Source organism: Fonsecaea erecta (assembly GCF_001651985.1).
Source record: "Fonsecaea erecta strain CBS 125763 chromosome Unknown Scaff4, whole genome shotgun sequence".
NCBI lineage: Eukaryota > Fungi > Ascomycota > Eurotiomycetes > Chaetothyriales > Herpotrichiellaceae > Fonsecaea > Fonsecaea erecta.
The window spans coordinates 61,015-88,975 of record NW_017387247.1 but is presented as its reverse complement, the minus strand read 5'-3'; the positions used below and the strand labels follow the sequence as shown (position 1 = coordinate 88,975).

Below are 27,961 nucleotides of genomic sequence, written 5' to 3'. Positions count from 1 at the left end.
TCGCTAGGCGTCGATCACCAATTCTCCGGCATCCACCGTTGTCGACTTTTGGCATCGGCGAAAGATTTCCCTTCTGAAGTTTTCTAGAATTTCTCCAGAACTCGTCCCTTGTCACTATCTCCGGCTTCTCCATCTCTGGAGAGGATGGACCTTGTTCGAAAGCGGACTGCGCTGAGGATGGCGGGGCACACGGTCATTGATCGTGAGAGGATATATATCCTGGGAGGCGGTGCTCTGCTGGACGTGGATGTCGCCCATTGTCCTGGCTGATTTGCTTCACTTCGACCTCCTTCGACGCCTTCGACTCATGGAAAATAGCTTCAGTATGTACACGATTCCGGCAGCCCCCTATGCAGTCCTCCTGGGAACTTGCTTCATCCTTTACTTCTTGGTCTACCCGGTGGTCGTCTACTTTCGAGACCCTAAAGGTGAGCCTACAATTCACAACCGAACCTGATGAGCACAATACCAACTTACCGGGCAGGACTTCGAAAGTTTCCGGCCATGACTCCATTGTCTGGTATCTCATCCATCCCATTCATGTTATTGGCACACACCGGTGCTCGATCAGCTCGCTTAGTCGAACTTCACAAGAAGCATCCCGTTATTCGGACTGGGCCGACTACATTATCTTACTCGGACCCTCGAGCCATCAAGGATATCTACGGACACAATACAAAGTGCACAAAGGATGGCTCCTATAACATTACTGCTGGCTCCCATTTCCACCTTGCCGATGTCATTGATAAACCAGACCATGCAAGGAAACGCAAGGTTCTCTCATCGGCGTACGCCTTGAAGAACTTGGAAGGCTGGGAACACAAGGTAGCGGACAAGACAGCACGGATGATCGCACATTTCGACAGGTGCTGCACGGCTCCTCTAACACCCGGACGACTCCCTGAGGCCCGTGAGTTGAATGTGGATTACCGAGAGTGGACCAACTACTTCACCCTAGATGCCATCGCCGACATTGGCTTGTCAGAGATCCTCGGCTTCCTTGACAATGGTCACGATCGCGTTACCGGCCGCAGAACTGACGGCACCAAATATGAGTGTAATTTTCGGGAGTGTCTCTACCAGAATGCTCGAAAACAATCACTATTGATATGGCCGTACAAGTGGTATCCATTGATCAATAAGCTGTCCAACGCCATTCCCTTCTATGGACGTATGGGAAAGCTTGCTAGGGATTGGGATGGCATCCCTTTGGAACTTGCCCATCGCCGACTCCAGAGATATCGTCGCGGAGAAAAACTAGACGACTTCTTCCAGGCGCTTATGGAGGACAAGAACGGCCACCCTAACAACCTCGAATGGGGCGAAATTGTGGCCGAAGTTAGCATTATGATGAACGCAGGCAGTGCCACAACCGCAATTGCCATGGCCAACGTCCTGTACCAACTGCTCAAGAATCCCGAGGCGATGAAAAAGTTGGTGGAAGAGCTTGATGCTGCACTGGATGACGAGGAACTGCACGCCGTGGTGCCCTACGATCGCGTCAAGCATTTGCCATACCTAAGAGCTTGTCTGGACGAGTCGCTGCGACTATTTCCACCCACCCCTCACGCTCTTCCTCGCGAGACCCCTCCCGAGGGCCTGAGTATCTTGGACGACTACATTCCTGGGGGTGTCTCGGTTGGCATGTCGGCCCTGGTGGCTCACAGAAACGAAGATCAGTTTCCCCAGGCTGACAAGTATATCCCCGAACGGTGGCTCGGCGAAGAAGGCAAGAATCTTCAACCCTATTTCCTTGCCTTCTCTGCTGGTGCTCGGGGATGCATTGGTCGCAACATTTCTTACTTGGAGCAAACAGTGGTGTTGGCTTCTATGCTCCGGAGGTACGAGTTTGCACTGCCTCATCCAGATTGGGAGATTGAAAGGTTGGAAACCATGAACTGGCTACTGGGAGAGATGCCGGTCAAGGTCTGGAGGCGCGTGCCGGAATCCGCTTGATGGTTTTGCGTCGAAACATACCTATTTATAGACTATACCCAACCCGTGGGAGGTTAGTTCAAAGATTTTATGTCACCTCCTGACAAAAGACTCGGTGCCTGGGCATAGTCCCTCTTCGTTGATTATTTGTGCGAATACGACCATGTCTTTCCAACGGTAAAGCTTCATTTGCACGATATCCTAACCCTCCATTGTCTGGCTGAGCCTGGCTACTAGAATCCGTTCCCAGCAGGCGACATGCATGGTATACACGGAATACTACCGTCGAACCGAGCCTCGTTCCGTTGGAAACCGGGTAAGGAGTTGCCGATTCGCTTTGTTGCGACGTCAGACCTTGTTGTATTGAAATTGCAGTCTCTCTTGCCCGTCTGCTCGAGATCTCGGGAAAGTCTAGAACAGAGGCAATGCGAGACGAGGCATTCCCGGCGGTGTCTTTCCGACGGATACACGCTGGGCTTCAGCTTTTGCCGGCAAATGAGCCGAAGTGCAGAATTTTAGGAAGTCTTCCTCCACCAGCTCGTCTCAAAAGAGCCATCCTTCTCCGTCTCGGTGTCTGCGGTGAACTCCAGCCGGGGAATTGACTGGCTCGCACCGCTGCCGCTCTCGCCCCATGGGGTTGATGGGTACCATCTTTCTCCGCCACCGGGAATTTGGAGCTCTCTGGTGGTTCGGGGTATTGTGGACCATCTCGTGTGTCTTCATTACGAGGATCATCGAAGTCTCGATCCGCGACAACCATGGAGACAAAAACTATTAAAGCACCCGAGATCCTCTTCCAGAGGCATGTCTTTCCGTCGACCCAACGATCATCTATGTGAGACCAGTCCTCCAGCGCTCAATCTCAAATATTGCACCACCAATCTCTTCTTTTCCCGCAGAAGACCTTCTCGCAGCAGCATGTCTGAAAAAGTAATTGAGAAGTACGAAGCCGACCAAGTCGAGGCGGTCGAGCGTCGAGGGACCACTGCGGAAGAAGTCACCGAACTCAGCGGCATCGAGGCAACTGCTGCATCCACGGCAGCATGGCTAATATCGATTACTGTCTCGGTGGGAGGCTTCCTGTTCGGTATGTCCCGATATCTCGTTCGACATAACGCTCGACACTAACATCTGCTTAAGGATACGACACGGGCTACATCTCCTCAGTCCTTGTCACGATCGGAACGTCGCTCGGCCATGCATTGAGCTCGGATGAGCAAGAGCTGGTCACCTCCTTGACTAGCGGTGGGGCCCTCGTGGGCGCTGTGTTTGCCGGCCTGATAGCTGATCGTTTTGGCCGCAAATGGCCCATCTGGAGTGCCTGTCTTCTATTCGTGATTGGCACCGTCCTCCAAACTTGCGCCTATAGTCTGGTCCAATTCGCGGTCGGTCGCTTCGTTGTCGGCCTGGGCGTAGGTTCTGCGGCCATGATCTGCCCGCTGTACAGTCAGTGCAACTCGTCAAACAGATACAGTGCTTGAAACGCTGACCTCTTTGCAGTCGGCGAATTGGCACCTGCCAAATATCGGGGTCGAATGATCGCCTTCAACAATATGAGCGTCACGTTTGGCCAGCTCGTGGCATCCGCCCTTGGAGCAGGCTTTCAGCATGTCCATGGTGAAGGTTGGCGAGCGACTGTTGCCATTGGAGCTGCACCTCCGATTGCTCTGGCCGGCCTACTTCTGCTCTGCCCGGAGTCTCCGCGCCAATTAGTCTCCCATGGCAAATACGCAGCTGCTGAGGAGGTGTTGCTCAAAATATATCCCAGCTCGACAAGCGACCAACGTCAGGCCAAGATCAAGTCCATCGAACTATCCCTCCAAGAAGCAACCACAGCCATGTCCAAGGAATCGCTCTGGACCACGCTGAAGCGAATATTCACAACTCCAGCCACCGGGCGTGCTGTCCTCACGGCTTGCATCGTTATGGCCATCAGCCAGCTGGGCGGTTTCAACACGGTAAGTGTTCCTTGGTGCGCCTAAGGAGATACAGAATCCGCTGCTAACTCTAGCACCACAGCTCATGTACTATGCGGCCACCCTCTTCAAGATCGTCGGCTTCACCAACGCCACAGCGGTCGCCATCACCGTCTCAGGCACCAACTTCATCTTCTCCATCGTCAATCTGGTCCTGGTTGACAAGTTCGGTCGCCGCGCTCTCCTGACCATCACTGTTCTCGGCATGTCACTCTGCATGATGGTCGCCGCGGTGTCATTCCATTATATCCCGATTAACAAGGATCTCGTCGTCGAGTCCAACCACATCGGGTGGCCCGCGACTCTCGTGCTCGTCGCCATCATCGTATACGTGGCCTGTTTCTCGTCGGGCGTGGCTACGATTGCGTGGATCGGCACGGAGCTGATCCCCCTTGAAGTTCGAGCTCTTGGGACCATGCTGGTAAGTCTATCCCTCTTCTACTTGCGTCCCGGCTCAAAATATTTGACACTCCGGCTTCGCACAGAACACCGTGACATGCTGGAGCACCAACATCATCATTGCATCCACGTTCCTCTCAATCATGCGCGGATCAAGTCCCACGGGAGCGTTTTCGCTGTATGCTGGCATTTGCTTTGTGGGCTGGCTGTTCATCATCTTCTGCTACCCGGAGTGCAAGGGCATGCCGCTGGAGACGGTGCGGGAGGTGTTCCGAACCGGCTTCGGCGTGCGATACTCGAAACGTTGGCAGCGCGAGCACAAGCATCTCGCCAAGGTCAGCACGCACGCTTCTTTGGGCCATTAGGCTGGGCCGCGGTGTTCCTTATGTAGATGGAACTCGCTTGTCTATCTCGCAATGCAAAGTTGGGACGTGGAATGAGAAGTCCAAATTAGACACGTTAAAATAGCCCAATTAAAGATATCATGATGCATTTCCATCTCATGTATTTTTCTGACACCTGCAACTGTTTTATCATTTTGGTGCTGTTCCAGAGTGCCTAGCCTGCCGCCAGGGAGTAGCTGTGGCCTCTGCGTCGCTTCTCGCTGTGCATCCCTTTTCCGCCACAGCCTCGTCAGGAGTAACTTCTGTGTGAAAGAAAGGCTTAGCTAAATCTTAAGTAAACAAATAGAAGTCGTGATAGGAATACAAAATCCCTTCATCTTGAATTGTATTCTTTCATTGATAATTCAACTTCATAATTGAGTTGTCCGAAAGACACTCTTCGAGTGGTTTTGCTCCTCTAGTGGGACCTCTTGCTCACTCGCTTTTTCATATCATTCGCGACCGCACGCTTGCTGCCTCGAGCTAGCTCTTTGCCGCCATCATTGCGCCAATCTTCTTCATCAACTCGCTCGTGTCGGAGAAAACCCTCAGCAATTCCACCTTCAGCTCCCCCGAAGCGTCGGGAGAAGCCACGATCCAAGTGGCGTAATCCGAAGTGACCTCCTCTCCAGATTTTAACACACTGGTCAGTTTCCCAGTGGACACGAACTCCGTCTTCTCTCCCTCTGGGGGGCCGGCCAGCATAAAGACACGGTCAAGGTAGTGTTGTAACGCCACGATGGGCCCGTTGATTGGGTGGACCATGTCGTCGTGCAGTCTTTTCATCGCTGCTTCGCCAACAGCCGGCTCAGGGGCCACATGCAGGATCCCATGAGGGTGAAAGACAGTGGTATATTTGTAGTCTGTCGTGGCCTGGTCCCAGGATTTGAGGATCGTCGTGATCAGTCGGAGGACGTCGGTGGGGACGTGCGAGGCATTGGCGAATGTGTAGGGGTCACGGGCGTACATTCTGACTTCTGTTCAGTCCTGACTTTGTGTTCTTGAGGAGAAGTTGAAACGGTGGGATATGAGTTGAATTAAATGCGTTTCGAACCCGACTCGAATCAACTCGTCCTCAGCTCGCTTGGAAGGCACAACGCGAACCAATGTCCGAAACCCACGTCTTGGCCAAGCGCTGTGTCACTTCGCCATGTACGGAATGGAGCAGCACCGTCTGGCAGTGTCACACAGAATGTGTTTCTGATAGTCCTGCCTTCAATGCAGCCGTCGTCGACCTGGGGCAAAGCTGTGGCCGGGATCATCCTTCATGCGGATCACCGCCGTCAAAACGGACAGTCGGGGCTGCTGAGACCGATGGACGGGCGCCTTAAGCTTTATTCAGCTGTGCTTCAGGTATTCTTCTATCTGGCCTCGATAACGGGTTCAGTGGTTCTTTGGGTCCGAAGCCCTTATGGCAATATACAGAGGGCCTTTTCATGACTGTCTCTACCCGGACGTCAACGTGTAGGCGGATATTGAGAAGCTGAAAAACGTACGCAACAAGGGGCCTGTTCAAAGCAAATGGTCGCGATTGAATGTATAATACAGTCGGACATGTGCACAGGAGGGCCTTCAGTGACAGCAAGTATTATAGATAGTGTCAGCTCTACCCTTCTATCTATCCTCGGAGCTTCCCGTCCTCGATAGAGACGCCACCTAATTAGAATCAATTCGTCTTCCATCACAAAGATATAGCGTTGATACGGTGTTAGACCTGTGACCTCTGCCAAAATCACTTTTGCCTTGCATGTGAAACGGGTCCAAGCTGGTAGAGGGACCTGCTGATCGCAACCATACTCTTGTCTCTTGTGCTGGACGGGTGAGAAAGTCAGATGGTGACAAGTATTATCTTGGGAGTCAGGGTTTGTAGCTTTCTATTGTTTTGTTGACTGAGCGGTCTGAAGAAGTCTTTTTAGTTTGTCTTGCCGACCAGATTGTTGTGGCCCAGTGGTATAAAAGGCTGAAAAGAACAAGTCATTAAGTCCAGTCGGAACGTAAAGAACCCCGCTCTCCCTGCCCCGAACCCTTGCTTGTGCTTACCCAGTGTTTTCGTGATATACGAGGTCGACGTCGGGCCGGATTGGACGAAGCTGAATACGAGGAACGACCCAACTCATGGGCCTCATGACCATTGTGACGATTGTTACCCGTGGATGCATTAGCCCTGCATCACTCCGTCCTTCATTCTGCTGACCCCGCTCGCCCTGATGAGCTCTTAGTCCAAGCTTGTTCTGCGAAGAGAGAACAGTCACTAGTTCACTATGGGAAATACGGCGGTCTTACTAAACTCGAGGTTTGTCTAGGTGACACAACCGCCTGGGATGAGCTGCGACCCCTAGGAAAAAGAAGGAAATGACTTACGAAGAGAACAGTGGGCGACTGCGAGGGGCCGGAAGTCGTGTCAACTTGGAGCAAAATTATATTGGTATCATATCTATAGTCGTTCACGCACATCATCCTTCCCGTCGTCAATAGCAGCCTTACAAGGATCATAAGTGTCGATCAGTTTGGGAGTCCGTATCTTCACTGTCTCTGGTTGTACCACACTGGATTCACACCTTCTCAACATTGACCGACCGTCTTTTCTCCATAGCCTCGAATGTCTCGATATCGTTGATATCTCCAATGATGGTTCCCCGCCTCTCATCCACGTAGCCGATCTTGGTCTCGCGGAAACCGTCCAGCTCTTTCTTGCAGACTGTGTTCAAGTAGATGGGGAAGACGAAGCTGACAAAGAACCCAGCCAAGGGAACGCACATGGCCTTATGATAGGTCATGTGGTCAGCCGCAAGCCCAGTGAGTGCGGGAAACAAAGCACCACCGGAGACGCTGGCCACGATCCAGGAAGATCCTCTCTTGGTATGTCGGCTCAGGCCACGGATGGAGAGGGTAAAGATGGTTGGGAAGATGCAGGACTCGAAGAACAGCACCAGGGAGAGGAAGGCGACACCGGCTTCCCCCGAGATGCCGATGGCCAATGCAATGAAGATCATGATCATAGTCATGAACACCATGAGAACCAGGCGAGGCTTAACGAACATGAACAATCCGGCGGCAGCAAATCGCCCGATGGCAAACAGTGATTGACCGATGGCATATCGGTCAGAAGCCGCGGCCGCCGAGAGCCCAGCTGATTCCTGAGCGTACTTGATGAACTGGGAGGCAACTGCGACCTGGGCGCCGACGTATGTGAACTGTGCGGCAACTCCAAAAAACAGCTTGTACTGCTTCGAGAGAGGCCTTTCCTCGTATCCAGTCAAGTCAGAGCATTGCTCCGCCTGAAGAGCCATATCGGCATCGGTAACCTCCGGGAGAGGGCTGAAGAAGAAGACGACCGCAAGGCAGAAGACGAAGGCTGCGATGCCGACGTAGGTCCATTGGACGTGAGAGAGGTCGGTAGAGTCTGTGTTCTTGAAGAAGACGCGAGAGGCCAGAAGAGGCGCCACAACAGACCCGACAGCCTGGAATGACTGCGAGAGCTCGAGGCGGAACTCTGACAACCTCGGAGGTCCGCAGGTCGCGATGAAGGGGTTGGCAGACGTCTCCAGTGTGGACAGACCGGATCCCACGATGAACAAAGAACCACAGAAGCCGCCAAAGGATTTGTAGACTGCCGAGGGCCAAAACATCAGGGCACCGACGCCGTAGATGCAGAGACCGGTGATGAAGGTCCAGCGACTGCGAATAAACGTTAGCCCTTCCTGCCTCGTATGACGACAGACAAACTATTTTGAAAGAGGGAGACTCACTATCCAAATTTGCGGACAATCCAGCCAGAATATGTCAAAGGTCCAATAAAGTACGCTCCGAAGTATGATCCTTGAAGACCGCCTGCCTTGGCGGCAGTGATGTTAAGTGATGTCTGGAACTTGGCATTCAGCACATCGAGGAGACCGTATGCAAAGCCCCAAAGGAAAAAGAGAATGGTGACCAGTGTGATGGGAAATATAGATTGTCTGACGGTAAGAGCCGAAGCGCCAGTCAAGCCTCTGTTGGCGACGCTCTTGCGCTGTTGGTTGGACATTGCATCAGCATTGGATGGCTGACGTTCTACCGAGTCGTGATCCATAGTGGGAGCGGTGGTGCGTCAAGGAGGGGACGAGCTAGTTTTTGGGGTGCAGCAGAAGGGTCAAGCTGTAGTGGAAGGAAGAAGCTTGTAGAAAACCGATGGACAGTGGGAGGTGTATATAGCTCGAAGGCGGGGAAAGAGCTCGGGAGAGGTCAATCACAATGGTCTCGTAATGTCTGATGATCAAGAGTCTGGATTGAGGAAGTATTCTGTTGATCGTGATGGACAAAGCAATGGAAGGAGATCGATTGGGTGGTCTTATATACTTCCCGTGAGGGCATTGTCGGTCGTGAGCCAAGTGAATTAGCCTTCTGTCAGAGAAGCCATACGCTCTCCGCCTGGAGCAATTCAGTGCTGGTCTTGGTTAGTTAGTGAAGCTCAATTGTTGCGAGCGAGCCCGTCAGGGCGAGTTTGGCCGACAAGCCTCTTGGGCCTGACCCTTTCTAGCCAAGCTGCCTGCATGTCGCCCCAGAACGGTGACAGTTATTGCATGCCCTCAAAGACAGGAAGTGGAGAACTTGGTCGACCTTGACACCAGAAGAGTTCGCCCAGCCTTTCTCCTCCTCAGTATCAATTCCAGCGAGCTGTCGTAATTGGTTGACCGTCGTGGGCGAGCACAAGGCTACTGGTCGGAACGGCGAAACTATTCTCCTCAGCCAGCGTCGGCCCTTTTCCAAGTTCGAATTTCCCCGAAGCCCTTGCAACCCATGCACCAGAAGTCATGCATTGCAGAAGCGGGCGAGCTATTTGCCCAACAAGAGGCCGCTAACTGCGTGGTAGGACTCCACTCCGGCAATTGGATGAACCACTTGAGAGTTCGGACTTGAATCTCGGACTGAGATCTCATGTAGTTGTCGGCGAGGAAGACCGATCAACGCCGGAAGACGTAGAGGCGTACCCAACGCGCCACTCGACTAGCTTTCACGAACAGATGGCGGTGTCTAGACCGTAGGGCGACAGAACACTCAGAATGGCCGCACGATACTGATGTCTGGATATCGCTCCTCGTCCCACAAGTGGGTGCCATCAAACGAATATGAAGAGATCTATCATGGCATCCACTAACAAGGTGCTTTGCCGGCGTGACTAAGGCTTTCGAAAGATAAGCATACGAAATATGGCAACTGCCTGATGATGGCTGTTGGGCAAGCTGAGATTGTGTTCGAAAGACGACAATATCGAAGCCTCGCCTGGAGCTTCGCCCAGAACTAGCTGTATTTCTAGAAGGCCGCTAGAAGGAGTGCTGACCAAGAAAAAAGATCCTCAGAATGATTAATAACGTATGGTGTGAGATTGGCATACTTTGCAGGTCGGCCTCCGTCGACATTCTGATTGGTCCGTTGGTAGCCGGACGGTATTTGACCATTTCGTTGCCCACTTTGTAATGGCAACTTTGAACCTGTAGGTAAAGAACATGTGCGGACAACTTTGGGATAGGAGGTCGATTTCTCTCAGCCCAAACAAATCACACCGAATTTTGTGGCATGCGAGTAAAGAGTTGGAGGGCTCCTTTTCCCCACCCGCCAGAAGGTGCATACAAAAACGGAGGGCTGGCACCCGCCTGTCCAGAAGCGTCCATACCGCAAGCGCAAGGTCATCATGCGCTGGAGACCAATGCCTCCCGGCAGCTGCAGCGTGTCTTTAAGCCGGGGTCGCATTGTTGAGTTGAGGAGGGCGGTTGGATTTTCTGTTCCTATGACGTTTCGGCTGTTGTAACACCCTTGAGATTAGATGAATAGGAAGGGCGACGCAATATCCACTAGGCAGATTGACCGACTGAGGCCCATGCGTAAAATGTGGCTGATTGTTCGATTCGCGGGATATGAGCGAAGCCCATTGTCTAAGTGTTCACCCGTCCACTGTCTTCTTGGACTTCTTTGGTTTGGGGCCGTCGTTCTCGTCCATACCCTTCCTCTTTATCTTTTTCCGCCCCGTATCTTCCTTCGGGGCAATGAATGCTTGTTCTCGCTGCCGTTGCTTTTCTTCCGTCTTTTGTTTCTGCTTTTCGTGCCGTTCTTGTTCTAAGGCCCGCTCTTTGGCCTGCTTAGCAAGAAAATATTCACCACTTTCGATCTGCAAATCAATCTTGCTCTTCTCCTGCGGCGGTGGGAACGGCGTGTATATCTTCTTGGACTTGTCGACAACCCTGTGGGGAACGCGTCTTTTGCTCAGAGTCTTCTTCTTAAAGTTGGGGAGGAACCTATCCCAGCTTTCATTCTTCAGAGCAGGGTCTTTTGCAAGCTCCCGCTTGATCATGAGTTCTTTGACATGGTAGATAGGATGGATGTTGTTCATGCAGTCTACAACAACCCTCCTCACTTCTTTTAGACCTTTATAGCCGCCCATAGCACTGACTGTGTTTCCTTGGACGAGGATGTAAGTATTAGTGAGAAGTTCGAGGGCTTTCAAGGTAGAGCCATTAGGCCCGAGAAGACGCTGCCGGCGTTTGACGAATCGCTCCTTGTTCCGGACCAGACTTCTGCTTTTCATGACGTCGCAAGCCATGTCATCCTGGAGAATCTTAATGGCCTAGGACATCTGTTAGACAGGAGGAGCACTAGTTCAGACCGTGACTTACTTGTGGAGCAGGCACGCTTCGAGCCAGCAGCTTGATTAAGTCTCGAGCGTCGAGGATTGCAGCTGGATCAAAAGTTTTTCTGGTGGTCCGGACTTCCATACGACCTTCGACCAAGTCGAGTGTACATGCGATTCCCCTCTTTTCCAACGCCTTTGTGACCAAAGGCCAAGCTTGCTTCAGATATAGTTCTCGATATTTCGGGAATAGACACGCGAAAGACGATTCTTCTGCGAATGTGCCGCCGAGATTGTGTTCCGGCTTGAACTCTTCGACCTGTGCAAAAGTCAGCAGAGGTAAGATGCAGGACGAAGAATTCCGACCTTCCACTTGTCTATATCGTCCGTGTCCCACGGCTTATCCTTCTTGTGTGTTGACGGCATGGCTGTGTGTCGCTAAGTATAATGCAACGTCGGGCGCAAATGTTGCGAAGAAAATAATATTATGTCTGCGCCGCGGCCTCTGAAGATTTACAGACTGCTGCGCCTCCGACTGCAAATTCTTGCCAAGCCAAGGCTCCGAATATTGAGGATATTGATTGGCTGGGGCATCAAAGTACTAAACGGCTTCTTGGCGCCCAAGAGGCCAAACTCGCCAAAGCTTTCTCTACGCCGCATGCATGAATGGGTGAAGTAGGAAATGATAGAATGTGAGCATCTGGGCACTAATAGTTATGACTAGGTAGTGGCACTTCCTGCTATTGGAGCATCGAGGATTTTATTTGGTTGTCTCTTTTCTTTATGCTCCCTGTCGCTACCAGACAGCTCCTACTGAATTTCAACTCCGTATCCCCTATACCAACTTTTTGTGTCGTAACCATCCTGCACCTGCCGAAGCCAGCAAGAACTCTCACTAGCAGCTGATTGAAGCGCAGGTACTCGGTCTTGGGGCAGAGATGGGCGCAATATTAGCGACACCCTCGTCCTCCGCCGTGCTCGACCACAGTATATCGAGGTCCGGGAGAACGTGGCAGCACCGGAACTGGTTGATGGTCTGAAGTTGTGTTGCAACATTACTTGCGTCGCTCGGATTAGAGATGATGTTTCCGAGTGGGACAAGGACATTGTTTTCGAAGCCGTTAAAGAGTTCGTTCGCTGCGGTTTGAGCGGGTGATCCCACCACGTCCACCTCACAAGCAAGGACGTTGAGTTGATTCGGTTCGTCCTGGGCTGCGGTCAAGGCATTTTCAAGATCGAAAAGCAGTGTGGTTGAGTCTAAAGATGGGGCCTTCTCCAAGAAACTGTTGACTGTGACAACGTCTCCATTCCATTGGTTGATGGCGTTGGCAATAGCGGCTGAGCCAGGGTCGGGTCCACAGCTGTTATCTGGATTCTCGCGCTTTGCGAATCTGAGGGTTGAAGGGGCAGCGACCGAAGCGCCGACAAGGGCAAGCAGTGAAGCAGCAACGAATGACTTCATTTTGATTGGTGGTCGTGCTATTAGAAAATGCTTGATGGGAACCGATGGCAAAAAGGAGATTCAAAAGAATGACTGGATAGAATAGAATAAAAAGAAACTTGAGGTGATTGTGAATGCTATTGTTCTGAACTGTTGTATGATGGGAGAGCATTTTCGAGTGGAAGGCCATCCACCCCCCCTTATCTATGTTTCAATCTTCCGCCTCGATAGAGTCCCGTGCTCATAGGTATCTTGCTCGGGGAACTTTGGAGCACAATCACCGCGCTACTTAGCGTTAGTAATAATGTCCCGAGTCAAGGATCGGTACCTCGTACCTTATTATTACGCACTCGTATACCGTAAGCAGCTAACCTGTACCAGAGAGGTGTTAGTGATGACAGGAATAGAATCCACCGAGCCTTGCGGGTATAAATTTCCTCCACGTGGTGGGGCCAAGCAAAGCTTGGCAGCTGCTTGATTTGATGACCCTTTGGGTCGTTGGTCAGCACAATCTCGCCCCCGTATCTCCTTTATGAGGAATCGCGCAGGGATACAGTCTCATTTTCCCAATGAAGTCTAAATCTCGGGGGATACCGAGTACATAGTGCACTTACCGATCAGCTAGGCAGTGGGGTCCAGAATGGGCATGCTGATTCTTCGAGCCTGTATCGTGTGCAGCAGATTTTTGTCACTGCACCCTATTAGCTTGCCCCTGGAGATAGATCGGACGTGGCCAAAACTGGCGCACGAGTCTAACTACTAAGGAGTTTAAGGGTTCGAGTTTGAGCACGAGTACTCGTTTGCGATTGGTTTTGATCTTCCAAAAGGCGGCGATGTGGACGACCAGGATGTCCCTACGATTATTGAGGCCCTGTTCTGCGTCCACTGCCTTCAGCACGCGCACATTAGGAGTACCCTGCGTACGGGGTTTAGACGCCGAAAACATTCCAACCATTATTTGACGCCATGTCAGCGCTAGTCACCCATTCTCTACAGGTGTTGGCTATGAAAGATAGAGCGTATATCGTACATGTCCCAAGACCGCTCCACAATGCAACATCAGCCTCCTCAATACCGAAGCTTGACCACTTTCCTCACTCATGCACTGCCAAAATGCTCAAGACGTTTGCGGGAATTTTGGTATTTCAGCAACCTATTCAAAGAAAAGGCGGGGATTAGTCGGCAGACGAACAAATTCTTCTGTGCGATGGACTAGGATTGTATGTGGACAATAGTGCCAGTAAGCGAAAGCCCCGATCAGCCTGGAGGCAATCTCCTGGTCTGTTTGGAGACCGGCAACGGAGTGTCATACCTTGAATCACAAATAATATACATTCCTGGCAGCAGAGAAGGGAGTCCATATCATAACCAACTAAATACCACGAGCCATGGGGCTAAATGGCCCCAGCGACCGTCCACTAATTTCACAGTCTTTGTCATGAGCCTTCCTGCTCCTCCCGTGTCCTCCTATGCTGTTGTTTGTATGCACGTACACCGGTTCGAAAGATCAACAACCGCGGAAGGCTCAGATCTATACATCTATACACATATGCCCTCCCGGAACTCTCCGCCATTTTGGTTGCCACATGCCAACGTCATACCGAAGTCGAATGCTGAATGACCGTAATATTCCCAGTTCCCAAGAGAGAGTGGCGTCACCGCATGCCGAAGCAAGCTTCGTCTTTGCAACCTGACTCAGTCATCATCGTCGTTCTTACCATCTTTATTCCTCCCATTAACGTCTTTTTCTTTTCTTTCCAGTGCATCTTTCCATCGAGAGTCGATTTCCTCAACGTTAACGTTGGGAAAGACAATATCGAACACCTCATCATACCAGTCAACCGCGTGACCATCGATACCTTCTTTGATATTCTGGCGTTCAAACCAACGTTAGCATCTCCTCCTGAACGACGTGACGGAAAAGAAACGAGAGGGATGAACATACCTCTGGCAACTCACACCAGTCCCCCCAATTGTCCTTCGGAAACAGGATCTTTGTACAACCAGCCCGTCTCGCAGCGACTGTCTTCTCTCTCAGTCCTCCTATCCGGAGTACTTTGCCTGTAACGGTCAACTCGCCTGTCATTGCCAAGGCGGGATCTACTTCTTTGTCCATCGCAAGACTGAGCAGAGATGTCGCCATCGTGATGCCCGCCGAAGGACCATCCTTTTGAACCGCGCCCTCGGGACAATGGAGGTGTATCTTGGCGTGGTCGAAGAATTTATTGTCCGGAAATCTTGTGGCCATGACGTGCTTTGCAAAAGAGTATGCAATCGATGTCGACTCTTTCATCACTGGCTTGAGATTGCCCGTACGCTCGAGACCGGGTCGGCTGGAAGAAGAAAGAGCAGATTCGAGAATAGATTCGACATATAGTGCTGCCCCACCCATGCTTGTCCAGGCTAAACCCATGGCTACACCTGGTGGCGTGGTTTCGTAGAGACGGTCGGCAGTGAAGATGGGTGGGCCCACGTAGTCTTTCAAGTTGTTCTTTGTGATCGTGACGTGAACAGAATCTGGAACCTGCAGAGCAACGCGAGGCTTTTCTGTCGTCTCTTGCTCGATCGTTTCCGGTGTGTCTTTAACGTCCGACTGGTCCTTCTTACTCTCCTCGAGCGCTGCTTTGCCTTCTTCTGTGAGTGCCTCTGCTTCGGGGAAAGCTTCTTCTCCCAGGTCTTGAACAATCTTCAGTGCTGACTTGCGGTAGACCTTTTCAATTTGCTTTTTGAGATTACGCACCCCGGACTCCCGGCAATACTTGTTGATTAGCTCTTCAATTGCAGACTCGTCCAATTTGACGTCTACGTCCTTCAATCCAGAAAGCTCCTTCGCCTGTGGAGCAAGGTATCGATCAGCGATGGCTTTCTTCTCGTCCGCGACGTAACCACTGAGTTCAATTAACTCCATTCGGTCGAGAAGGGGCCGAGGGATGGTGTCGGTCATGTTGGCGGTACAGACGAAAAGGACTTTTGAGAGGTCGACCGGAATATCCATGTAATGATCCAAGAAACTGGAGTTTTGTTCAGGGTCAAGAAGTTCGAGGAGCGCTGATGCCGGATCCCCCTGATGACCGCGGCCAATTTTGTCCACTTCGTCGATGAGAATCAGTGGGTTCTCGGTCTGGCATTTTTTGAGCGCTTGGATTATCCTCCCCGGCAACGCACCGACGTATGTCCTGCGATGGCCTTTGATCTCCGCGACATCAGTGAGACCGCCCACACTGAAACGATAGTACTGCCGGTTCAACGCTCGAGCAATCGATTTCCCGATAGATGTCTTTCCCACACCGGGAGGTCCAACGAAGCATAAGATCTTGCCTTCGACTGTACCGCGAAGCTTTCCAACTGCAATAAACTCGAGAATTCGGTCCTTGACATCTTTCAAGCCGTAATGGTCCTCGTCTAGGACAGTCATGGCATTTTTGATGCCAAAATTTTCAGCACTTCTCTGGCCCCACGGAACTTGAGTAATCCAATCCAGATAGTTCCTCGTCACGTTGAATTCGGATGCCGCCGGCTCCAGGTGTGCAAGTTTATTGAGCTCTTCTTCGAAGACCTTCTTCACAGCCTCAGGCATGGCCAATTTTTGGGCCTTTTCCCGGAACTTTTCCACTAATTTGTCCTTGCCATCAGATTCAATCCCGAGCTCTCTGCGAATACCTTTCATCTGTTCCATCAACCAATACTCCCGCTGACGTTTTTGAATCTTGCTCTCGACGTCTTTTGAGATCTTCGACTGTAGCTGCGCATTCATAAGCTCCTTCTTCAGGACGACAAGAGCCTTGTGAAGCCTTTGAGCAACATCCATTGTCTGGAGGACGTCCTGTAACTCTCCGATTTCACCGGCCGAAACGGCTGCTGCAAAGTCAGCTAGCTTGGCCGGTTCCTCGAGCACATTCCCAGCGGACTGTGAGACACTAAAATCGGAGATCTGATCTCGAAATAGTTGGTTAAGGCTGGCGACTTCCTTGAATACACTAACAATCTCTGATGTTAGGGCTTTGATTTCACCGCTCTTCTTGTCAAAAGGTAGTTCCGTCAGATTTTCCACATTGACCAATGACACTGGGAATTTGCGCAGGAAGGCAGTGGGTTCGTAGACACTCAATTGCGTGGGTTGCTCCTTGTTCGGTTCCTCGAAGCTCGCAACAACATCACCCTTGGTATCTGTACCATCGGATTTGGGTTTTGTCTCTTTGACAGATTGAACTTCAACCACCGAAGCTCCTTCTCCCGTCGTGGATGGGGGCATCAACGCAGTCATTCTGATTCTTCGGTGTGGGTACAAGACCGCAGTCAAGCTGTGTTCATCACCGTGCACAGGAAATGCGCTCGTAATTTGAGCGAAGACACCAACGTCATGAACGTCATCCATTTTCTCAATAATATCCTTGTCGGCAGCGTCGTCCTTGAAGAGAAACGCTCCCACATAGGGTTGGCCCCTCTTCATCATCTCCGTTATCGCAGCAACAACATTGGGATCTCGGATAGTGATCGCCTTGTAGAAGCCTGGGAAAAGAGGCCGTTTCGCGATAGGAATTGCCATCACCTGTGGATAGGTCTCTGGAATGGTGGGTTTAGAGATCTGTGTGGTCCGCCGCCCCCGCCTGCTACCATCACCTCCACTACCGGAGTTTGGTGCAGTTCCTGGGGTTGAGTCATTGGCGCTACCCCCTGCCGCCGCCGGTCGGCCATCGCTTGCAGATTGGGGTATTGGCTGCGGTGCAGCGGGAGACTTCTTGGATTCAGCAGCATCTTCCGTCCGTGGTGCCTCGTCCAGTTCGTTTTCTACCTTCTTTGCCTTCGCCTCCGCATCTTCTTTTTTAGGCGGCGAGTCATCCTCTGGTGGCTTGTCTTTCCTACGAGCAGGATGAGAGGTGAACTGGCGTATTTGTAATCCCTGGCGGGCGGCGATGGGCAGGTAATTAGAGGGAGTCAGAGAAATCGCGGAGGTCGCTAGTGAGCTTCTCTGGAGAAGTTGGCGCCTGCAGTCTCTACAGATGTGGCGCGAATTCGCCCGGAGTGCAGTTCTCCATGGTAATGTTTGGCCGCGAAGCATGCTCTGGCAGATTCGGAGAGTAGCTGCCCAAGGGTTGAATGGCAAGGCAATGCACGGGCGCAGGAGAATGAGGGCGGACTGGATGCGGTCGAGTCAGATGCAGGCCGCCCAGGGAGAATAAGAAGGATAAACCAAAGAGGAGAGCAAAAGTTCAAGGCAACGGTGAATTGCGCACACTCTTGCATAACTGCAGTCTTTGATATCATTGTATCGGTTATACTTGAAATGGAAACTTTGCCGAGGAAAAAAGCCGAAAAGTGCCTGGAAGTTTCGAAGCAACACCATTCACATCAAACCCGCCCATCTTAAAACCATCCTCCAGACGCCCCGAATTGGTCTCACCGGACGACTCAATGCACATACATTGGTATCCGTGATAGATTTCCTAGTATTTCCCCATGAATGTCGCAGCTTGCCCAGCCACCTTGGTTGGGACGGCTCCGCTTCCCATGCGGACGATTCTGAGGACGGTTCAACGTCCTCAACAACGGAACAACTTTGTTCGCAGAGCTCAGACGAGGAGATTCTACGACTCCGCCGCTTCGAAACGACCGTTATTACAACGAACCTCATCAATATATTCCCGATCGCAGGCAAACCAAGTCCGACCTTTCTCCGCGACCTCAACTTTCCAAGCGATGAAAGATCCTTATGCGACTTTGGGGGTTGGAAAGAGTGCCACCGCATCCGAGATCAAGAAGGCATATTACGCTCTAGCGAAGAAATATCACCCAGATACGAACAAAGACCCCAGCGCAAAGGAAAAATTTACAGATGCCCAGTCTGCATACGAGTTGCTCAACGATCCCCAGAAGAAGGCTACATATGACCAATATGGAGCAGCGGCTTTTGACCAAGGTGCTGGATTCCATCCAGGCGCTGCGGGCGAGCATCCATTTTCCGGGGCCGCCGGAGGAAACCCTTTCGCGGGATTTGGCGGAGGCTTTGGGGCGGAGTTCAACTTTGAGGATCTTTTTGGCGCATTCACTGGTGGCCGTCGCGGGCGAAGGAGTGGTGGGCCTTTCCAAGAAGAGATTTTGGTTGGCGAGAACATCGAAGTTCAGACGAATATATCTTTCATGGACGCTGCAAAGGGTGTCTCCAAGAACATCACCATCACACCTCTAGTGCAATGCGGCACTTGCAAAGGTGACGGATTGAAACCAGGGTCTTCAAGACAGCAGTGCAAACGCTGTAATGGGACTGGCACTAGGGTCCATGTCATGCAGGCCGGGTTCCAAATGGCATCTTCTTGTGATGCTTGCAGTGGAACCGGAGTGGTCATACCGAGAGGCTCCGAATGCAACACATGTGCTGGTAATGGCGTGGTCCGCAAGAGGGAAACTGTCGAGGTTGATATTCCAGGCGGGGTGGAGGATGGAATGAGACTACGAGTGGCTGGTGCTGGTGACTACCCGCCAACGGGAATGTCAGCAAATCCCAAAGCTCGAACCCAGCGTGGAGATCTGTACGTTTTCATTCGAGTAGCGCCAGATGCCAGGTTCAGCCGGAACGGAGCCGATATCCTCCACACAGCCTCAATACCTTTGACAACAGCGCTGCTCGGAGGAGAAGTGGTCGTCCCGACACTCGATGGAGAGGTCAAAGTGAGAGTTGCAACGGGGACATCTACAAACGACAGGATCACACTACCCGGCATGGGTATGAAGAGGCTGGGTGGACGTGGTGCTGGTTCTTCTGGCGACCTCAGGGTGGAGTTCAAAGTTCAGATGCCCAAATATTTGACGGCCAACCAGCGGACAATCGTCGAGATGCTGGCTGATGAGATGGGCGACAAGACGGCGAAAAGAATCATGAACTTGGATAAGTTCAAGCAGTGAGTGGATCCGAAAAATTTGATAAGCAGGCCGTTGACTGATTTCCTCAGGGAGCCTGCCAAAGATACCAAAGCATCGAAACCGTCCAACAAGGCCGCGGATCACAAGAATGAAGGATTTCTGAAATCCACCTGGCATCGACTTACCCACCAACATGACAATCTCGAGGCGGACAAGCCAGGGAAAGAGAAAGAAGCAGAACCGCGCGACGAGGATGAGCCAAAGAAGGCATCCGGATCCGGTTGATATCGTTCGTGTCGAGCATTGAATTCCACAATACCCATCTCCTGCCTTTTAACGATTCATAGCGATGGCGATAGAACATGGCCTGCAGCGGGTGGCTTTGGGCTTGCATATTTCTTGAGATCGACGGTTCAAAAGCGTGTACAGTATCCTATATCTATGTATACTCGGTACAGGTGGTGTGATCCAATGGCTGCAAGACTCTCATCTACTGTACATTTATGACCGATGCTGTTTGGAAATGGCCGTCCAAAAAACCCAAAAGTTTAGTATGTAGCAATGAATTGAATACGACAAATACCTTCAAATGAGAATCCATTAATACAACTGCGCCAAAGAGAGTTAAATAGCACCTAGGAAACGTCTCGTATAAACACGAGGATTTAAGAGGCTGCCTGGCTAATACCGTCGAGTGGGCCTTCGCTCGTCACTCGTCGCGGGACTTTTGGATCGGGCTTTCACCCGCATTGCGCTGTATGTGTCTATCTCACAGTCGACTCGCACGGCCATCGAATCTTGATTCTGCGCAACTGAATTCTCGGATCTGGCCAACTGTAGTCTCGATGCGTTAACTCGTCCCTGCTCAACTCTCTGAATCCCTATCGCCCCTCTCCCGCCGGATTCACATCCCTCCACCACCGTCAAGATGGTGCAAGCGCCCATGCTATCCTGTCCGCTGAAGACAACATCGGAGGTGAGCTGGGTCGAACCACTCTCTCAGTATATCCGTACGAGCTATGGAGACGACCCCAGCAAATATGTTGAAGAGATTGGAACACTGAACAGGTTACGGCAAGACATGAGAGGGGCTGGCGCCGACTCAGCATCTGGGCGAGACTTGCTTTACCGATACTATGGGCAGCTAGAGCTGCTGGACCTCCGATTTCCCATCGATGAAGCACACATCAAGATCTCGTTTCAGTGGTTTGACGCCTTCACACGCGCCTCCACGTCACAATACTCACTGGCCTTCGAGAAGGCCTCAGTCATATTCAATATAGCCGCTGTCTTGTCCTGTCATGCAGCCGCTCAGAATCGCTCCGAGGACAAAGACCTCAAGACGGCGTATCACTCGTTTCAGGCATCTGCTGGCATGTTCACCTACATCAACGAAAACTTCTTGCATGCGCCCTCGACTGATTTGAACCGGGATACCATTAAAACCCTCATCAATATTGTCTTAGGTCAGGCGCAGGAAGTGTTCATGGAGAAACAAGTTCGCGACGGAAAGAAGCCAGCGCTACTGGCCAAACTCGCCGCCCAAGCGCAATTCCTATACGGTCAGGCGAAAGAAGGTCTCGAATCTGACCATGCGCGGGGGATATTTGACTCCTCCTGGTTAAAACTGATCCAGATCAAAGCGCTACACTTTTCCTCACTAGCAGAGTACTATCAGGCATTAGCTGAGGAGGAGACCAACCAGCATGGATCTGCGGTGGCTCGATTGCAGCTGGCCGAGAAGTCAAGCAATCAGGCCTACTCTTCCGCAAAGGCATTTCCCTCGTCACCATCTTCTGCTTCAAATCTCGGGTCCGACACCGCTGCCGCGCTACAGTCGATTACCAGAAGACAGATGGAGAGTGTACAGGAGAGGTTGGTGTCTTCAGTCAAAGACAACGATTTCATATACCATCAAACAGTGCCGCCGGAAGCGTCCCTGTCGCCCGTCACTAAAGTCCCAGCGGCAAAAGCCATCCCCCTCTCGGAGTTATATCAAGGGCAAGATATTCAAAGGATCATCGGGCCGGACATTTTCCAGAAAATTGTTCCTATATCAGTCACAGAATCGGCAAGTATGTACGACGAGGAGAAGGCGAAGTTGATTCGATCTGAGGCGGAGAAGGTTGAACAAGCAAATGGAGAGATGGCCGCGAGCCTCGATTACCTCAAGCTCCCCAACAGCCTCAACGTCTTGAAAGGCGGTCTGGAACAGGAAATAGGCGTAGATAGGGAATTTGAGCAATGGTGTCAGGAACTGGCGAGCCATCCTCATTTTGCCACGGCTTTTGAACAACTTCAAAGAGATAAGCAGGCTGTTTTGGAAAGTTTGGCCAAAAGCACAAAACAACTTGACATGGAAGAGAGCGTTTGCGAAAAGATGCGATCCAAGTATGGTGCCGAGTGGACCCAGCAACCAAGTTCCAGGTTGACATCAACGCTCAGGGCCGATATCAAGAGCTACCGCGACACAGTGGACGAGGCTGGAAACAGCGATGCACAGCTGTTTTCGACGGCGCGACAGTATGAAGCGGATTTCGAAGAGATGCGCGTTGCAGGCTTACATGGCGAGCCCGAAGTCCTTTACCAGCAGGCCTTAATCAAGGCCGGGTCTGGGACGAAAAACAGAAGTAAAGACACAGACGAAGGCACGCTTCTTGATGAGGATTATGGCGAGGGAGGCATGTCGGTCGCAGACCAGATCGCCAAGGTTGAGGATCTTCTACGGAAACTCAATCTCGTGAAACGCGAACGAATGCAGGTTCTGAAAGACCTGAAGGAGAAAGTCCATACCGACGACATATCAAATGTGCTCATCCTCAACAAGAAGGCCATCGCGAACCAAGAAAGTCAATTATTCCAGGCCGAACTCGAGAAATTTCGATCTCACCAGAATCGGCTCATCTCGACAGTTCACAAACAGTCTTCTCTGTTGAAAGAGCTAACCAAGACATATGGCGACTTGTTGCAAGACAAACGAGTCCGATCAGACCAGCAGAAGTACGATGCAGTACAAAAGACTAAGAACAGTGTCATGAACAGGTATCGGAGAATATTCAACGCGCACGAGGATCTGCTACAGGGCCTTATGCGCGCGCAAGGCTTCTACAGCGAGATGAAGGAAAGCGTCGACAGCCTGGAGAAGAATGTTGATTCCTTCGTCAGCAATCGCAGAGCAGAAGGGGCCCAACTGCTTCATCAAATCGAGCAGACCAAGAACATTTCGGCTGATGGCCAAGCCGCTGCCGAGCAAAAGCGAATGCAAGAGTTGATGAATCGCTTGTCGATGGAACCCAAGCCAACATCACCGTCGCAATCAGAGCCTCCAGCTCTTCCTCCTCTGCCACCAATAACCGCGTCAAGATCGCCAGTACCAGTTTCCCCAACACACCCTACCACAAACGCCGACCCACGCTTTACGATCCCTCCCCGTCATTCGCCAGTGCCAGTTATTCTCAACGGGTATTCTACACAGTTTCAGCATCCTTCGCAACCAACTAACCCGTCGCCGATTGAGTCCCAACATGCCTTTGCTCAAGGGGCAGCAGCGCCTCTGTCCTCTGGCTACAACCCCATGGCTTACCCTGAACGGTCCGTTACATCACCAAACCAACAGCCGGCTTCCTACGGCTTCTCGCCAATCACCTCGCCTCCGCCCGGTTCGATGAATACTTATTTCCCACAGCCAGGCCAGACTCACCAACCATTGGCGTTCACTTCCCCGAGCCACCAGTATCCCCAGTATCCGTTCCCTCCTCTTCAGCCGGGCGCTGCTACACCCGGAGGCCCCTACCAAACTCCCTCACCGCATCCCCAAGCACCCCAATCTCAACCACCCTACCAGCAACACCAGCCTTATCAGCCTTCGCCGTCCCCGTACAACATGCCTCAGAATTACGTCCCTCCCCCTCCGCCACCCGGGCCGCCGGGAGGAGGCTCAACGACACAATACCCTCCTAACTCGTCTGGAGTTTGGGCAAGTGGACCAGGCGGGTACGCGAACTATACACACCCCATCAGATATGGGCAACAGAGTCAGCCGCAAAGTCAAGCCCATCCTCAGGGGCAGACGCAGCAGGCGCAGGCTGGGGGTGGAGGGAATGCAGGAGGACAGGAGCAGGATCCCTGGGCAGGTTTGAGTGCATGGAAGTAGATGGTCCTGGTCTTGGACTGTTGTAGACAAAGCAAATCGAGGGCGATAGAAGGTTCCGTACCAAGCCCCATGAGGAGCATACGATCATGAACTGAACGAGGATCTAAGGAAGGGGTCATCGACACGCCCAATCTAGGCTCTACAGAGGCGATTTGCCAGATATGTCACGCCTAAATGCCATCAAAGTCGATGAAACTTCTACTACCGTATGATTATGTCTTCAGTCGCGAATCATAACTTCCAATATCGGTCTTGCGCGCGCTGTACATGGGCCCTGGAGTCGTTCCGGGTTCATCGAGAGAAGGGAAGTCCAGGTTGACGCCCAAATAAATGGCCGTGCCCTCCCAAGGGCCAGCCTTATCCTCCCAGAAAGACGTCCGTAGAGTTGGGTCAACCCCTACCAAGCCTTTCAGTGGCCACCGGGTGTGCGGATCCATTGATAACGTTCCCATGGCACTAATCATGAGAGAGGGAAGAGACTCAAGAGCTACGGAGTACTCTGTCCGTGACCTGTGGTTTCATGCACCCTTCAAGGTATAGGAAAACTTGAATCATTACTCACGCTAAAAGGCCCTTGCATGGGGGATGGAGGGTATGGTATTCGTGTTCACGGACAGCCGACACGCACACATTGTCCCTCAGCCAAATGGGACCGAGAAAACACTGACTATCAAGATATGTTGAGATATCACACTAGAATTGAGACAGAACTTGCTTTTGTTGGCACATCGAACCTATTTGCGGTGCGTGCGTTCGTCCGAATTGAGGCATAGGGATGGAGTGAGGGTTTGGCGGCCGACCATAGCTTCTGTAAGTCGGTTACGAGTGTATCAAGCAACAAAGGTGCGCGAAGGTCAGTGCCGTAGAGGAGGGGTCGGTGCGGTGAAAAGCAGTGAGCTCGGTCTGTCATTGCCAGCCAGCCACGGGTCTAGGATGAGCAATGGAAGATGCGTGGCCCAGCCCCTCAAGTCCCGGGAAGTGGACGTGAGGGTGTCACCCTTGCAGGAATTCCGGGGTTTCACAGAGCCTGAAGCTACACGAATACGTGATGGGGGGAATAGTTGGTCCGCCCCATGCCGGTGAAACAAACAACGAGCGTTCCGATCACCCTCTAGGGCCCCAGATGTCCCGTCGTGATTCTGGGATCTTCCGCGCCTCCTTCCAGCCCATCGAGGAGGTGGAAATCACGACGTAGCTCGTCCGCATGTCAGGATCGTTCCAACGAGTGTTTGTAACAGTTTTCAAGGGGGAGAAGTGGAGTCACCATGAATCACAACCTCTGAGATTGCACTCCTGTCATCTGTACTGGCGAGGTCTTATATGCAGGCGAACATCGATTACACAGTGTAGCTCGACGTCCGGATGAGGCCTCCGGTGGTCTCTAGATGCAAGCAGAGTTCCACTTATGTTCGTATCTCCAAGTGTGGCTCGCTTGAAGGGGATGTGACCAGTCGGGACCCCCGTGTGCCACAAGTCTGGCATGTGCAGTGTTTGCTTCACCGACACGGCTTCACACATCAGTGGCTGTTGGTCCGTCGCCCCAGTGAATTCATCCATGACGCAAGGGTTGAGAAGCCATCGATCCCAACAATTTTGCAAGGTCGTATCCGTATGTCAGAAGGCTGTTGTTTGTAAGGATGAAGCTGGAGTTCGGGCTCCAAGTTGACAAATTGTTCCCGCTAGGGAAGGCAGAAGCAGGTCTTGATGTTGAAAACCCGGGGTAAAGAAAAGGTAGTCCCGCTTGCCCTATTCCCAATTAAGTGCATGCCGAACACACAATGTCGAGTTGACGGAGTCAAGATGTGCGCGCAAGCCTGGAGTTGGAGCTTCTGCGATCCATTTTACGTTTCAATCGCTTGAAATGACGACAAGCGACGGGGATATGGAAGAAGCGGGTTTTGGGCACCTGTCCATGACTATTGGTTGCTCCCCCACAAGAGTTAAATAGTTAGCCAAGTTGCTCCGGAGCCTTTGGGGAGTAGTGCATGTATGGGGAAAATTGTGGGCAGCGACTTACTGGTCCATGCGGAGAGTGTGACACTCGAGTCCTGCGCATACCGGGCCTCAGAATCTCATGAATGCTGGCCGGTCCTTGCACGCCCTTCATCAGCCAATGGTGCAACCGCCGGCTTGGGGATAGAGAGACAGACAAAGACAAGTATCGGATACGTGTGATGCGAAGGAGTCAGAAAGTGACCGACAGCTGTATTCTTAGCCTAATGCGGAACCGCCGGCGATCAACGCATCCTCCAGAGCTCCGCCAATGCAGTCTCTTTAGGAGTGAGTGCAGCCAACTCTATGACGCTCGCTTGTTACTGACCAACACTGAGCATTCTTCGGGCGAATGGGAACTCTAAGAACCGTGTTGCGGAACAGGCAGCTGGAGGAGAAGCAAGCCGACGTGTCCAGGACCAGGGCTGGGTGCCAGATGTTTGCTCTGTTGCCTCCACGCCATCCGGTGAATGCTCATAGGTGTGGCTCGCGCTCCGACTTTCAGATGCAGGCGTGGCCTGTCATCGGGCTGGCTGCTGTTGACCGCTTAGGAGCAGTCGATGTCACAAATCTAAGGGAGACAGTAAGGAATATGCTTGTCACAACGATGACAAGGCATGGACGATCTCACCACTCACCGCAAGTCCTTCCGGCGAGCCAGAAAGCCAGAGCCTGCCACATGGAAATAACTTGATTCCGTGGCTCTGGTATTGCTCGGACACAGTGTGAGAACTGAGGCTGGGAGTTAATGTGAACTCTGGCGTGTTCTCCTTCTTGTGACCCTGGCAACTCGGGTGATCGGCCTGTCCTACAGACAGAGGTCGACGAACATGCGAGAGTGCTGGCTTCACAGCACCATTGAGCGGGACACTCCTCGTACTCTTAGGCGCCTGTCACAAGCCTCGTCACCCCTCAAAGCGGTTCAGTGGCCCCCAATATAGGCTTCACACGGGCACAATTGGCGAGCAAGGGCTGGGTCCAAAATGTATGGGGGCACCATTCAATAACATGCTGTCATGAGTATGTGCGATCTGCAAGGATTAATGGGGCATTTTCGAGATAAGGATGATGCCCGGGCGGCTGACTTTGGCCAGCCAAATTCGCAATCAACGCACGGTGTGGTGTTTCTCCTGGCGCTCAGCGGTCGGCTCGGTTTGCACATCCCCACGACATAGAAGGAGGCAGATGCTAATCCTCCCCCTAAAAAGGCTGACGTATAATCAGCCTTCTCAACCCCTCAAGCTGGGAAATTCCTACAAGATAGGCGTGTGGTGGGGCTCGGCGCCCTTAGAAGCATGCAGGAATACGAATGCCGCATTCTCCGCCATTTGCGGGCGATCGGTGCAGAAGTTAGATTTCTGTGTGGGGAGAAGACAAGTGCTGCAGAAAATGCGGGAAAATGGGGAATGCAATTCGCACCAAAGAATGTGCAGCAACCGCCTTGTTCAGGTTGTCGATTGGAAGGGTCGAACTTGTCCCACATTCCGTAACAATTTCCGGCTCTTTGACATCTCTTGGACGAGGCCAGACCTCTTGCTAGCGCCGGTCAAACAGTGTGGGTTTCCATGTATCTTCCAGGGGGAGAGGGATTGGCGCTGAGACATGTCAGAAACGTTGACAGGTGCCCACCACTGATGTCTTCGCAAGAACATCCAACCTCCAAAACCTTGACCACCGTGAGACATGTGTGGACAAGTTCCGAATGCAGCCGCGGGCGGAAAAACCACAACCGACTGGCTTGCGAAAGAGGCGAGTTATTGGTGGTGGTTGGGGATTGGCCCTCGCTCTAATTATCGCAGAGTTGAGACCGCGAGTTAAGAAGTAGTATTCCGTGGCCAGATTGTTCATAGCATACTCCGGTCTCGGTATGAGAAGTTCCAGAGGGTTTCCAGCACATCCGTGTCTGACCATCTTCTCCACAGTTGCGTTCATCACATCTCGATCAAGACTGTCGGCCTGGTTCAGATGAAAATCACCCGAGGATATGCCCTCGGCTCAACACTGAATCACTGAATCAGCAGGGCAAGGGTCCCTAATAATATTGGTCTTCTGAAGTCATTCGTCTCCGTTCGATCAGCCCATTGATTTGTGCGACCTCGGGTTCTGTCAGTCTCGACGCTGATCGGCTGGTCGGAATCGGCAACGGTAAATGGATTCCCGTGCTGAGCCAAGGTAGCAATGGACGGTACTTCTCGCCGTCTTGCAGATGCAGCAAAGACTAGA

At 52.0% G+C, this 27,961-nt stretch overlaps 9 protein-coding genes across 9 annotated transcripts; 4 read left to right on the top strand and 5 right to left on the bottom strand.

Annotated features, from left to right (window-relative positions):
• Positions 1–247: 247 nt before the first annotated feature.
• Positions 248–1,956, top strand: AYL99_04764 (cytochrome P450 monooxygenase; the record flags this gene model as incomplete). The annotated part of the gene is made up of 2 exons (XM_018836276.1): positions 248–428; positions 485–1,956. 2 exons carry the CDS (start codon positions 248–250, stop codon positions 1,954–1,956), a joined length of 1,653 nt encoding a protein of 550 aa, XP_018693129.1.
• Positions 1,957–2,853: 897 nt separating this feature from the next.
• AYL99_04763 (hypothetical protein) lies at positions 2,854–4,675 on the top strand (the record flags this gene model as incomplete). Its single annotated transcript, XM_018836275.1, has 5 exons — positions 2,854–3,022; positions 3,076–3,381; positions 3,436–3,893; positions 3,955–4,332; positions 4,397–4,675. The coding sequence occupies 5 exons, from the start codon at positions 2,854–2,856 to the stop codon at positions 4,673–4,675; spliced, it is 1,590 nt and encodes a 529-aa protein (XP_018693128.1).
• A 501-nt stretch (positions 4,676–5,176) lies between these two features.
• Positions 5,177–5,662, bottom strand: AYL99_04762 (hypothetical protein; the record flags this gene model as incomplete). The annotated part of the gene is made up of 1 exon (XM_018836274.1): positions 5,177–5,662. The coding sequence occupies one exon, from the start codon at positions 5,660–5,662 to the stop codon at positions 5,177–5,179; it is 486 nt and encodes a 161-aa protein (XP_018693127.1).
• A 1,583-nt stretch (positions 5,663–7,245) lies between these two features.
• On the bottom strand, positions 7,246–8,762 carry AYL99_04761 (hypothetical protein; the record flags this gene model as incomplete). The annotated part of the gene is made up of 2 exons (XM_018836273.1): positions 7,246–8,371; positions 8,443–8,762. The coding sequence occupies 2 exons, from the start codon at positions 8,760–8,762 to the stop codon at positions 7,246–7,248; spliced, it is 1,446 nt and encodes a 481-aa protein (XP_018693126.1).
• A 1,848-nt stretch (positions 8,763–10,610) lies between these two features.
• Positions 10,611–11,720, bottom strand: AYL99_04760 (KRR1 small subunit processome component; the record flags this gene model as incomplete). Its single annotated transcript, XM_018836272.1, has 3 exons — positions 10,611–11,291; positions 11,341–11,613; positions 11,661–11,720. 3 exons carry the CDS (start codon positions 11,718–11,720, stop codon positions 10,611–10,613), a joined length of 1,014 nt encoding a protein of 337 aa, XP_018693125.1.
• Positions 11,721–12,189: 469 nt separating this feature from the next.
• Positions 12,190–12,756, bottom strand: AYL99_04759 (hypothetical protein; the record flags this gene model as incomplete). Its single annotated transcript, XM_018836271.1, has 1 exon — positions 12,190–12,756. The coding sequence occupies one exon, from the start codon at positions 12,754–12,756 to the stop codon at positions 12,190–12,192; it is 567 nt and encodes a 188-aa protein (XP_018693124.1).
• A 1,674-nt stretch (positions 12,757–14,430) lies between these two features.
• On the bottom strand, positions 14,431–17,794 carry AYL99_04758 (ATP-dependent protease La; the record flags this gene model as incomplete). The annotated part of the gene is made up of 2 exons (XM_018836270.1): positions 14,431–14,607; positions 14,681–17,794. 2 exons carry the CDS (start codon positions 17,792–17,794, stop codon positions 14,431–14,433), a joined length of 3,291 nt encoding a protein of 1,096 aa, XP_018693123.1.
• Positions 17,795–18,243: 449 nt separating this feature from the next.
• Positions 18,244–19,878, top strand: AYL99_04757 (chaperone DnaJ; the record flags this gene model as incomplete). Its single annotated transcript, XM_018836269.1, has 2 exons — positions 18,244–19,631; positions 19,683–19,878. The coding sequence occupies 2 exons, from the start codon at positions 18,244–18,246 to the stop codon at positions 19,876–19,878; spliced, it is 1,584 nt and encodes a 527-aa protein (XP_018693122.1).
• Positions 19,879–20,521: 643 nt separating this feature from the next.
• Positions 20,522–23,746, top strand: AYL99_04756 (hypothetical protein; the record flags this gene model as incomplete). The annotated part of the gene is made up of 1 exon (XM_018836268.1): positions 20,522–23,746. The coding sequence occupies one exon, from the start codon at positions 20,522–20,524 to the stop codon at positions 23,744–23,746; it is 3,225 nt and encodes a 1,074-aa protein (XP_018693121.1).
• Between the last annotated feature and the right edge of the window lie 4,215 nt (positions 23,747–27,961).